General features: G+C 38.0%; 2 protein-coding genes across 2 annotated transcripts; both read right to left on the reverse strand.

The window, feature by feature from the left end:
- Positions 1–157: 157 nt before the first annotated feature.
- On the reverse strand, positions 158–5537 carry LOC137746851 (uncharacterized). Its single transcript, XM_068486866.2, has 13 exons — positions 4983–5537; positions 4607–4762; positions 4265–4477; positions 4078–4173; positions 3838–3954; positions 3457–3726; positions 3004–3160; positions 2692–2769; positions 2263–2363; positions 1926–2096; positions 1349–1423; positions 997–1083; positions 158–749 (listed from the first exon to the last, which is right to left on the reverse strand). The coding sequence occupies exons 1-13, from the start codon at positions 5373–5375 to the stop codon at positions 396–398; spliced, it is 2268 nt and encodes a 755-aa protein (XP_068342967.2). The 5' UTR covers positions 5376–5537; the 3' UTR covers positions 158–395.
- A 1483-nt stretch (positions 5538–7020) lies between these two features.
- LOC137712224 (protein trichome birefringence-like 16) lies at positions 7021–12932 on the reverse strand. The gene is made up of 7 exons (XM_068451340.2): positions 12828–12932; positions 10553–10635; positions 9825–9976; positions 9531–9728; positions 9240–9395; positions 8867–9068; positions 7021–8366 (listed from the first exon to the last, which is right to left on the reverse strand). The coding sequence occupies exons 3-7, from the start codon at positions 9973–9975 to the stop codon at positions 7538–7540; spliced, it is 1536 nt and encodes a 511-aa protein (XP_068307441.2). The 5' UTR covers position 9976; positions 10553–10635; positions 12828–12932; the 3' UTR covers positions 7021–7537.
- Between the last annotated feature and the right edge of the window lie 377 nt (positions 12933–13309).

Raw genomic sequence — 13309 nt, forward strand, 5'->3', positions numbered from 1 at the left:
CTTTTTTACTACGGAAGAAACTTCCGGAGATCGAAATCTAAGTAAATCCCTTTGCAATCGGATATAAATTAGTATCGAAATGCAAGTTTTAAGCCTTCTGGAAGCTCTACGGTTGTGAGAATGGCAAGGATGTTTCAAATGGGAAAGTACACAACAATTTCATCCAAAAGTAAAAAACACACTTTTAACTTTTAATTGTAACCATATATATCATTCTTCCTGTTGAAATGTACAGGGTTCACCCACTGTAAAAAAGAGATCCCAAAACAGTAACATTATAACAGTAAGAATTTCTCGTCTAATCGCTGTCTAGCTATGCGTATTTGATGGCATGAACAAAATCCTATATACACTAATCTTATTCTACAAGATTACCCAATTCGTACGGCCAAGATTTATGATCCGCCATCTCCGCCACAACATCCACGACAGCAGAAGCCACAGCAGTTGAGGCAGCCGGCACATGCCAGACCAGTGCAGAGCTGGGTGAGTCCGTTTGCACATTGAGGATTTACCTTGGAGCAACAATGGATGCAGGCCATGCAACAACATCTGTACCACATTGAGCCACAGCAACTCGAAGCTGCTCTCACAAAAATTTCAGCAGCTTCTGGGAGTTTTGGTTCTTCGGATCCAGGAGGAATGTTCTCGGCTGTTGCCACTAAGTTGCCAAAGCCAACGGATAGTGTTGGAAGCAACGTCGGTTTTTCAGAGTCTTTCGTCTCGTTTGAGTGGTTTTTCTTTGATGTCTGTTATGATGTTAATTGAATAATCAATCAGAAAGATGATCCATTATATTATATCAATACGAAAGTACACACTTTCATCTATTTAAGTTGCAATCATTTTGGAAATATAAAAAAAATGTTCAAAAAAGACATTCTATCACACTATACGGTGAAGAATAAGTTAGAAAGGAACACTAATTTTGCATGACGACATTGTCCCAGCAGATGAACAAGGCAGAATTTAGTTCTGTTTTAGAAAAATGCTTACCTCTTGTGGTCCAGATAGGTCTTTGTGAAGTATCACCATGCGCGTATACTCACTCACGACATTGGTCTGCATGCTCAGTTTAGCTACCTGCAAATAGTAGGATATAACATCAGAATATTTGTAAATTACTATGCAGTGTAAACTGATTTGTTAAATTAAGTGGCATATGGCACAACTTCGGAATCAAGGACCTGGGCCAAGATTTTCATTTTGAATTTTTGGTTTAGAGATAGAGAGGAAATACATGGAGGAAAAGAGAGATAGAGGAGGTCGAGGGAGGTGGTCATCTTTTTGTAACCTGTCTACATTTTAATTTTCGGGGTAGGGGAATGTAGTGAAGCAAGCAACAAACCTTATCCTCAAGCTCTTTGTTATCTCCATACCATGCCCGAGCAGTCAGCAACTCAATCTGTCCTTTTGCACATACCTGTACAGAAAAGGAAAAATTGTCAAGAAACAGGAAATAAGGTACGGTCCTGGCAATGACTTCTTGTAAAATTTGCAAGACAGGTGGATTTATTTTAATTGGAATAAGAACGTAGAGAACCCTAACTTGTACTGAAATGGCGAAATGAGTCATTGGTGTGATCATGCATGAGTTCTGAAACAGATATTTTGTACGGGACTAAGTTAAACCAAGATAAAATGAAACGTGAACTGGAACCATACAAGCATGGAAAGAACTTTACAATCCAGTAGGAGGTAACACAACAAACACCATCATTCAGTTCACGAAAATACAGAACTGGCAAAGCCAACTCAATAGCAAAACTCATCAAAATTATTCTAAAAAGATTTATGAGCAGAAGTCAAACTGTAGTTATGCTCACAAGTGAAAGGCTTAGTAGTGCCCTTACCCTGTCAAGATTTATGAGCAGAAGTCAAACTGTAGTTATGCTCACAAGTGAAAGGCTTAGTAGTGCCCTTACCCTGTCAAGAGGCATGTCCTTTGCATCTTGTAACTTCAAATCAATCTCGATATTAGACATATCGGGTAGAAGGCCTTTAGCTTTAAGTGAGCTGGGAAACTTTCCTCGGAATTTGCCAGATACAGTTAATGGACTCTCAGATGAGAGGTCTGGAATATGGGAAGGGAACACCTAATGCATAAATTGCAGCGTTGTCATGGCACCTCCAAATAAATTGCTAAAGTTGATGTAAGTTGGATAAATTGTCCAAAACAATACAGCGAGTAAGTCTATGTTTAATGTTGGTTTCGCGTTGTAAATGCAAAAGGTCCATAAACTTTTAAAACAGAATGCATACCTCAACATCATCAAGATCATCCAGTGTTTCAAGGGTTATATTTGTAAGAATCACAGATGAGGCTCTGGTAAATAAGCTCTGCATTTGAGACTCGACCAAATCTGAAAACAAAAAAGAATAAGGATTAAGGATTTGATAACTACAGCTAAAAGAAGTTAGCATAAATTTCTGATATACCTTTAACATATTTGTTCATGGCTATATGACAACAGAAGGTGAGTCATATAATTGTATGATTTGAAGATCAAGTTTCTAGAAGCCTAGGGCTATTAAGGCTTTTTATTTGACAAAACAGACCGAGATTCATACAAGCTCTAAGGTACAGTATTGGTATGTCTTATAAAATATCAGATACTTCATATCAGCTGAAATACAAAACATATGTCTCCACTATATAAAATCCATTCAAGAAGAAAACAGTGAACTAACCTATATCGTACGCAGCATCATATTGGCCCCTGCCAATCATTGCAAGCATCCGCAGGAAATAATGGTTGCAGAATGTACCTGGAATATTTCAGATAAAAGTTAGCCAGAAGGTAGAGCATACAATAGTTGATTTTTCTCCTTTATATGCGAGTGTACTAAAAACAATGTGTGCTTGATGATAAATAAATGTGACTTTATGCTGGCAGAGAAGAAGTGTTCTCAACTGATATTAAATCATCAGAAAGAGTTTATAATGTCACTTGAGTAAAAAATACTGGCCTGACCTCTAATGGCACAAGCAAAAACCCTTACCTATTCCAAAAGTGTATATACGTGGAGCTATAGGACCTGCTTCTGTAAGACGATTTTTCATTACATCACAAATGTGCCTCTCATCTTGAACAGACCCATCAGTAACAAGGAAGATGAGAGGAAATGAACCCCGAGTATTGGATAGCATCTCTATTGCCTAAATCAAAGCGACAAAAGAAATTTATTAAACCTCAAATGATGTCAAGGGTTAAAATTTACTAAGGTAAACTGAGAAATACGCATATCCACACACCCACACACACAGAGACACACATCCAGATGCAGAATAATAGACCATTAAAAATGGTTACTCCTTAAAATTGTCATTTTTGACTGCTATAAATTACCTTAAGAGATAGCCATGTTCTTATGCATGAAAGAATCACAAAGAAACATAAATGGTAAATTTTAATGGCAGAATTCACAAAGAGGCAAAGGAGCATGAGAAGATACTTGGTTAAGGGGAGGCAATATATCTGTATCGCCGCCAGCAACAAGATTTATGCCAATCCACTCAATGGCCCTTTCAACAGCCTCCTTGGTAACCGATTTCATTGATGTGGAAGATAAAAAAGTCTGTCCATTAAAAGCTATAATGCAAAACGAATCTTCTGGATGAAGCTTCGATAGGGCTGCAGACAGTACATTCTTAACATCATCAAGTGGCTTTCCCTGCATACTTCCACTAATATCAACAACAAATACTACATCCCTTCTGAAAACCTGAAAGACCAATTAGGAGGGGTAAGAATAACGTAAATTAAAAAATCAGAACACAAAGGGTAAGAAATATTCAAAGAGAACTGCATAAGTTGTATTCATTATAACAGCAACCTTCCTGCTCTGCTCGTTTATTGGTAGAAGATAGACAGAGAAGATTTCTCTTTGATCAATGTCATGCATGGGCGGTGACTGCACGAGAACAGCACCAAGTGTATGACTCGACAAGACCTAGAAATGCACAAATATATTAGAATGACAAAAACATTGTATAATATGCCCACATGGAGCTGAAAAGATTTCTCAAATATGGTCAAGCATCTAGCTGGAAATAAAAATGCATGCAAGCCTTACTGTGTATGAGAAATTAAAGTTGGTATTTGACCAATTCAGAACATCTGCCTCGTACAGAAAACCCAATTTCCCAACTTGGCTTATTCCCCGTAATTCCTGGAAAGTCAAAGCAAAAAATATAAAAAGGTTGCCACCTTGCTTACAAAAAATGATACGAAAGCCCTCAGAGTTATGATCAAAGCTGCACCTTCAAAGAATGACTAACTGTCTTGCACGAAACTTCAGTTCCAACGCAAGAGTTCACGTTTAATTGGATCTTTTCTTTTTTCAGGTACTTCTTTCCCGGGGGGATGACATACTCCGGAAAAGTGAATGGTACATTCAAAGAGAAATCGCCATTTGAATACGATAATTTCTGAGACCAACTCATTTTGATTGAGATATTGGCTCCTCCGTTGACCTTGAATAAAACAAGAAGAGTACATTCCATAGAAAAGAGCAAGAATTAAAATACACGACTCCGAATGCTGATAAAAATAGCAAACTGTACAAACAAAAAGTATGTCGATTCTTCATAAGTTATTATTACCTGAGGTGTTGTTAATGTGAATATATGAGGTTTGCCTCTGAGAAAGCCTCCCTCTGCATTGGTCATCTTCTCCATCTCCTTCTCATCTTCCAAATGACTGAGTTGAGTATGGTACGATTTACCATTTACGTCGACCTCAACACCTAGAATTGAACCCTGTTAGCACAAATATATGATTTGCTTAACAAGAGGGATCAAAATCATCACACCCAAAAATTCAATCAATTTCAAAATATTTCCAAATTTCAGCAACATTATCATCATTAAATTCAAAACCCCAACAGCTATTTCAACAAATCAGAGCATCCAAAGGAAATAAATTAACAAACTGAATACAAAAATGCAAAAAAGATAACTTTTTTTCGAATTTACGCACCTGTTCACCCATAGGAATGGCAACGCGGCAACCGCAGCCCTTGCTAGGCTTTACGCAATGGACCCTCCACGACCCGGAAACCCGAATAAAGGCGGTGTCCATGTAGCAATCGACCTCGAGCTCGACCCGGTTCATCGTCAGCGGAATGAGGGCCGGGGGGTCACACCTTCCGTGCACGTGGGGCTGGTAGCTGGGGATGTCCGGGTTGTCGACGATGGCCGGGTCGGAGATGACCGCGTAGACCATCGGCGCCTTAGGGAGGAACGCGCACGACGTCTCTTTGTCCATCGACGGCGGCGGCTTCGGCGGCGACACCGCTCGATCCTTCCCGAAGTATAGTCGTTTGGAGAGCTTGAGACCGTCATCCACGGCTTTGGAGAAATCCTCAGCCATTTCGGACGATCAAATGGGGAATTTCGGATCCGAGAACTTGTGGGTCTGCAGGAAATCGGATGTTATAGCGAATGGGAGTCGATGGGCGATCGCAGAATTAGACGAGCGAGAGAGAGCGAGACAGAGAGCGAGCTGCGTGTGACCGTTGGGGAACGCTGGGGCTTTGTCTTTCTTTTTAAAATATTCACAAGGCGTTATTGTTTTTCGATGCGCTCGAAAACCAGCTGGCGGATTGACGAGTGAAATCGCGACGCGTGGAGGGACGGCGGGGCATTGGATCTGGTGGTTGGCGGAGGGCGCAGGGCAGCATGTTTGGCGCGTTGGGATGCGGGGGCATTGGCTGGAAATTGAGTGCGTTGGTGAATGAGAAGCACGTGATCGTGGCTTTTGGATAAGAAGGTTAATCTGACCTTTACGGGTGATTACGTGGATGATTAAGTGGGTAATTAGAGAGCGAGATTGATTAGGACACGGGTCCTTGTTTTCTAAAATGCTACGAGGACATGTACACGTGGACCGTTGAAGTGACACCAGAATGTCGTCCTTCCGCACTAACAATGTTTTAGTAGGCGGACGGTTTATAAAGTTGAGATCTTAAAAAATATTAAAACAAGAGGTCAATATCTTAAATATTGAATAATTATGTTTTGACAAAGAAAGAAAATTAAAAATATAGACGAGTAAAATTGAGAGTCGAATTCTTAAATTTTTTACCAATATTATCTCTACTAATTAATAAAATACTCATTATCAACTAAAATCTAATGAACTTACCAGTTTAATCCTTAAATTAAAACAAAACATGAATAAGATATATGGGGTAAAAATGTAATTTCACATAACCAAATTTTGCTGTTTTTTTTTTTCAAAACTCCATCTACATGTAATTCTAACATATCTCTAATTAAAAATTAAAAAAAAAAAAAAAAAAAAAAACAACTTCCCACTCCCATATTCTTTATCACTCTCTTCCTCTTTCCTTCTACTTCTAAAAAAAAAAAATCTCACACACTTTATGTGCCCATATGCTAGTCTAAGATAAAAGCAAGATAGGAGAAAATGTTTCATCTCTCACACACTTTTTTTCTTTGGAGTCTTGACCTGAACGAAAAGGTTTTCGTCTTTTCTAATATGTAAAATAGTTATCTAATTTCACAAGTTCAGTTTCATTATTGGTAAGTTCATCAATCACGAACTACCAAATACCAATGATCGATTTTAGTTCATATCCTAATCCACCCGCCAAGCAAGGTCTATGTGTAATTCTCTCAAGGTCAAAGGCGGCTTCACCCACAAACCAAGTCCAACACACTAAAGGGTGCAGAGGTGAGCGTAGCCAATGGGAAATGTACTTTAACGTGTTTATACATTCGAGTTCAAATTCTTATTCTACATTTTAAATTACTTTAAAACATAAGCTGATGATAAAAGGAGTAAAAGAAAACTTAAGAAGAGTTAGAAAAGTGACTAAAAAAATACATGGAATACTTAAAGTTAACGGAAGATTTGACACAAAACCGAGCACGGTGACATATTCTAAAATTCATCCAGACGACCCCACTTAGTAAGATAAGGCTTTGTTATCATTGTTGCTAGATCAGATGAACGTGTGTAGAAGCAACAATATGCCCATCGAAAATGCCAATTAAAAAAAAATCTGTATATATATTCGATTATTTGGAATTTGGTAATATGAGTAGGGTAATGCATTACACACACAATGAAAATCGTAAACCCATATACATCATGACTTGAAAATCCTATTCTTTCAATCCTGAATATCTAATCCTACCTCCCTCCGCAGAATATCTGAAATCTCGCTTCCCTTCTAATCTGTTGCGGTTCTTTCCCAAACAAACCTCAATCTCGGGGGTTAAGCAAACTAATCAAAACTGAAGAGAAGGTCTCGATCGACGAAGCTACAAGCCAACAACAAAAGACTAAACATGGGACACCACAGGACTTCACGTTGTCCAAAGTAATTGTGGTTGTGATCAACTGGTTGCCATTTTCTCCAACGATCAAAGTTTGCGCCCAATTTCTATGTAGACCTTCGCCGGTGACATCTCCCCTTCTATGGGATAAAGGCCTTTAGTCCTGGACCTGAGCCATGGAGTCCTTTTGAGGGATTTGATTAGAACTTCGGGAGCAGTTACACTGGACTAGATTTGTGCAAAAAGAATTTCATTCCATGTATCTGGAACACCAGGTAAACACCAATGCAGACAATCTTGCACGCCTGGTTTCGCTGTTTTGCTGAACCGGGACATATGACCCTCATCCCTGACCTTGGATAGAGCTGTTATATCCAAGAGCTTAACCCCTGTTCCCTTCGCTGCACCTGCAGCATATGAGTCACCAGACACGTCTTGCAATACTTCCTTTCCTATTGACATAGGAGTGGTGTTATCACAGCTTCCTCCTGTGTTCCATTCGCCGCCGACAAAATGCCTAGGTGAGATGGTCCGGTAGAAAGCTTTGAGACCTGGATACTTTGGGAGCTGCGAGTTCACCCAATTAATGATACTGTGGACTGTCACATTCTTGGCCTTCCAAATCACAGCTATCTTCCTGTCAGTGTTTCGGACACCCCCAAGATGCATCACCCAACGGTTAGCTTTAAGCTTTCCACGGTTCCAGTGGTGCCCTGTATTGAGGACCAGGACATTAAGTTTATGAATATATTGGCGCAAGAATGCGGGTGGCCGATCAAGGTGCATGGCATAATGAGTGGCTGGGTTTGAAGCCTCAATAGGCTGCAGATCACAGAGGGTTGATGACCAGGAATAGAGGATGGTAGTGTTGGTGCTTGGGAACCGATATGCCCACCCACTAGGGCGGACATCGCCATGTGCTTGGACTATCCCGTATTCCGGCCCCACATCTATAACATCATGCCTCTCCTTACCACCTGTGATCATGCACATTAAAGACTGGAACTGCTGCCGGCCCAATGAATCTCCAACAAAAGCTAGAGTTTTGTGTTGCATCCTGAATACAATAATACAATACTTAAATTATCAAAATATGTCAGGCTATAGTCGCTATGCCAAACAAAGAAGAAAGATAAGCAAATAAATCACCCAAAGGGGTTAAAACCTACAGAAAATAAGGTTAAAAACCTTAAATTCTTCAAATAGATGACCGGACAAGAGAAATTAAAATGCAAGGTAGCTTATGGGGTGTCCATTATTTGGAAACTGCTGCAAGCCTTGGCAAGATCAAGTGAAGAAAGACTAACGGTCTATGAAGCACAGAATCCTCGATTGATACTTACATGCACGAAATAAGAGACCTACTAACCAAAACAACACAACTTGAGAAATTCATTAACTTGAGCCCAGAATGGATTTAATATATAGGAGAAACAATCATTATAGATCAGACTTATGCATACTAGGAGGCTAAGGTCACATCACACCAGATTCAAGATAGTAATCAAATGGAACCTTGCACATGACTGAAACTGTTTAATTTTAACATTTTAATACCTTTTCAAGAACTTAGAGCCTTCAAATTCTTCCATTTGACAATCTTTTGGCTGCCATGAAACCTTCTCATAGGAAAAATCTGTGCGCTGTGTCATCCGGCAAGACCACATACTTGACAGCCATTGCTTACAGCCATGCCCAGAATACAGCGGCTTCTTATGGTCCACAACCCATTTTCCTTTCGCATAATCGCAGACTGGAGCTATTATCAGATAAATAACAATCAGTAATATAATCACGAAAGCTAATAATAACAAATTGGTCTAGGTAGATTCTTGTGATCAAGCTTTCCAAGGATTTAGAAAGAAATACAAGACATTTAAAAACAAAAATTAAAACATAATCTATCATATAACTTAATAGATATTATTACCTAATGATGTCCCTAGCTCCACATTTTGCTTTTGTACATCTGAATTATTGTCCTCCGCTTTTTCTTTCTGTCTTGCATCAACTGCCTTGCCATCTACTTCCACTTCCTGAACTTCTTTATGTTCTTCTCTTTCTTTTGACCCACTTGTTAAAACCCCTGCACCATAATAACATACAATTCAAGTCCATACTATTTGATGATGTTTAAAGTATATAAATGACATCGAGATTGTACTGTTAAAAAGAGAAATAGAATTTCGGGGATGGATGTAAAAAGAAAACAATATCTTACCACTCTTCTCAACCTGGTTTGATGCTATATCATTACTAATCTCTTCACTTTCGTCAGAGCCTTGTTCAGAACCTGGTGGAGCTCCGAGTCGTAATTCTTCTTTTACAGTATCATTTTGGGCAAATGTTGCTACCCCATTGCCCACATCTATTTCTTGTTCTGATAGCACAGATTTATCTACATAATCATCCCTTATCTCTGCAACAAACACCAAAGGGAAAATACGAATTAGGTATTGAAAGAAAACCAACAACGTTTGCCTAAAGGAAAATAAATACACAACTAGAGACAAACCTGAACCCAACTGCAAACGGGTTTGGGGCGGTACCAAGTTAGTAAGAATCAGGGTTTTCTCCCATCCCCATATAAGAATGGTGGTGCACACTAGAACAATGGTAAAAAGAGAGAGCTGTTTACCCTTCAGTCCATAAAAGCTTCCTTTCATTCTATATACACAATACAAGACCAAACAAGTACGTTAGAACTTAAAGCTCATACAACTTTTACAGTTCCTAGCCATCAAAATGTACCTGCATAATACAAATCACAAGATAACAAAAAAAAAATCTCCCGTCTTTCGACTTGGATTCGCTCTATTCCCGCACAAGAACACGCATTCACACGCATCAAATCGATGAAAGAGCCTAAGAAGCATCATGAATGAATGGTTTAAATTGATAAACAGTAATCTAACAAGTTCCCCCACCTCAAACAAACTGATTGCTGAAACAAAATCCTAACACATGAAGGCTAAAGCAATCATGGGTTTGTTCTAACTTCTACAAAATTTCGATTTCGTAGCTCAAACAATAGCATTCTCTCATTTCCCATCAATCCATCGAAACCCAACATTTCAATTTTCTCGGTACCACACACAAACCCAAAACAGAAAAACGAATCCAAAAACGAAAAATCTCGGATCTGAAAAGGGTTTCGTTTCCTGTATGCAAGTAGCTAAATTGCGAAAAATATAAATTAAAGATTGTAATTTTAGATGAATCCGAGTAGAGGGTTTGGATTACCTGAGACGAAAACAGCCCAAAAATGCCACCAATTCTTCCCAGAATTGGATTACCGAATGCGGAAATGGTTGAGGATGTATAATCTGTGAACAAATTGGGAAACTTGATGAAAATTTATGGCGAAAATGAAGGGACGTGTGAGAAATTTGTCTGAAAGTAGACAGCGAGAGGGATTGGAAAATTAAATTCGATTCCTTTTAAACAAATGATAAATTTTGACGTTACAAACTGGCAGTGTGTGGAAAGCAATTTCAAACATGCTGACGCCTGTCGGTATCACGGAAAATTCTTGAATTTTTATATGTTCTTTTTTAATGAAAAAAAAAAAACCTACATTAGAATAAAAGGAAAAATTTGAAATAAATCCAATTTTTAATTATTTTGAACCCATATCAAAAGACCTCTAGATAAAATGACTGCGATCACAACTGATCACGGTCTTTTTTTGGCTAATGATATACGAACAAAAAATGTGTGAAAGTAAAATAAATGCATTAATTTTTAAAAATTGTTTCCATTCACACATTGTTTTATCCATATCTATCATTTTATTTATTTGATTTGATGATTGAAAGTAAAAATTATGTATAAAGAGTAAAAAAAAGTACATGAATATATTGTAATATTCTATTAAACAACACAATTTGTTAATCCTTTTATAAAAATGATTAATCAGTCAAATATTGTTTAATCATCATTAAATTGATGTTTGACTACAAAAGAAAATGATAAGTACATGTCACGATTAAATAGTTTTCATGTTTAATGTGTTAAGAATGACGTATCTCACTGCAATGGTTAAAATCCTAAAAATAAACACTTTAATGTGGTTCAGATCTTCACGGACTCCTTCACCTAAAAACTAACAATTCAATGCACTCATGATATCGTTTGTAAGAAGCAATTTTTACAATTTGTATTTTGATTTACATTTTTGTTCATTTTTAAGAAAATAGTTGTAATAAAACTGTCTTGTTTTCAAAGAAGAAAGTAGTTAGAACTCCAATATTTTCAAAAACATTAGTTTAGTTTGATCCTATGTAAAGTTATAAATCATGTTGTTGGTATTCTATTATAGAAAAACAGATTGTTCGTTAAGTACGAATTTATTATATGACATATAAAAAGGTGATTGTTTACGCTCTAATAAAATATACTTGTATTGAAATTTTGAGATAGGTAAAACTTAAACCATCATAACATTTGCATCATCACAAACTAAGCGACGACAACTACGAGAGAAGGCGTGAGCAGATGCAAGAGAGATAGCGCGTATGTGTGGAGAGATAGGGAGAAGAGAAACACAAAACCGTGAGAGAATAATATGAGTTCTTTTTGGACCATGTTACAAAAAAACCTTTAACTTAGTTAAAAAGAATTGAACTCTAATTCCTGAATTGCCTAGACATCGCCTAGACATCACTTAACCCCTACCCGATTTTTCTCTATGTTTTGGCCTTAATTCCATGGGTCCTCCAACGCCTAGCACTTAGGTCGATTTTTAGAACAATGACAGTACATAATGCTTGCCATCACAAATAGTCATTAACTTTATAATCCCGACTCTGCGTCCAAAAATAACGTCAGTCACATATCCAAACTATAAATATGCGCTTTTAAGTTTCTGGCTGCATTTTAGATCTGGGATATTGGGTTCGATGCCAATGTCTTATAACGACGTCCAAGCTCAACACCAATAAATGAACTTTGAACCATCCTAATTTGGGAGCATACGAGTCATGTGTTTGAACTGGGACATCGAGTTCCAAACTAAATTTGCCATGAACCCTGAGCTGTGGTCTATGTTCAAGAAGAGCACGGACTCATCTGACTTTGTTTATGAAAAAAAAAAAAAACACTTTAAACTCCTCTACCTGTAAGTGCTTCTCCTATATATGGTAAATTACACTTTACCACTTCAGTTTTAGGGTCTATTACCATATTTAAAACATTTCACTTTCATACCATACAACAATTCTATTTTCCATCCATTAATCCGTTAAGAGCTGATGTGGGTGTCACATTTGTGCAATTTTTTTTTTTTTTTTTAATACACTAAAAATATTATAATATTGACCCTATTTAAAATAAAATTAAAAAATTAAAAAAAAAAACCTAGAAACCCATTTCCTCCCGAACCCCACCTCTCTCTCCACCACTCTCTTCATCTCCCTTCCATATACTCAAAACAACTCTGAGGACTCAAAGAACCTTGTTGCTGATCTTAACCCATTCCAAATAAAAGGACCTAGGAAAGCTTCTATGTATAACATACCTACGCAGCTTTCTCGACAACCTCCCACGGTCGCTCGAGCTTGGACACAGCGGCTTTGAGCTTGGCCCTCTTTCGAATGTCGTAGATTTGGAGAACGAGAGGCCTGCATTTGGGAAACGAATTAGGAATTGAGTGGAGAAATAGGGGGAAATTGGAGAATTGAAATTAGGGTTTACAGATATTGGAACAGAGGAAGAAGATGGCGGGAAGTGAGGGCAACGGAGTCCGCAAGTAAGATGGCAGAGGTGGGGGTGGGGTGGGTTTTGGATGGGAGGGGTGGCGAAGATAATGGGCCGGGGGGGGGGGGGGGGGTGTGGGATGGGTTTCTAGGTTTCAGTTCCGTTTTTTTTTTTTTTTTTTTTTTTTTTAAATGGGGTTAATATTATAATATTTTAAATGTCTAAAAAAAATTTTTTTTTTTGCCATGTGGCACAAATTTGGCAGCCACGTCAACTCTTAACGGATCAATGAATAAAAAATGT

Source organism: Pyrus communis, chromosome 15 (genome assembly GCF_041283825.1).
Source record: "Pyrus communis isolate YQ-2024b chromosome 15, ASM4128382v1, whole genome shotgun sequence".
Lineage (NCBI taxonomy): Eukaryota > Viridiplantae > Streptophyta > Magnoliopsida > Rosales > Rosaceae > Pyrus > Pyrus communis.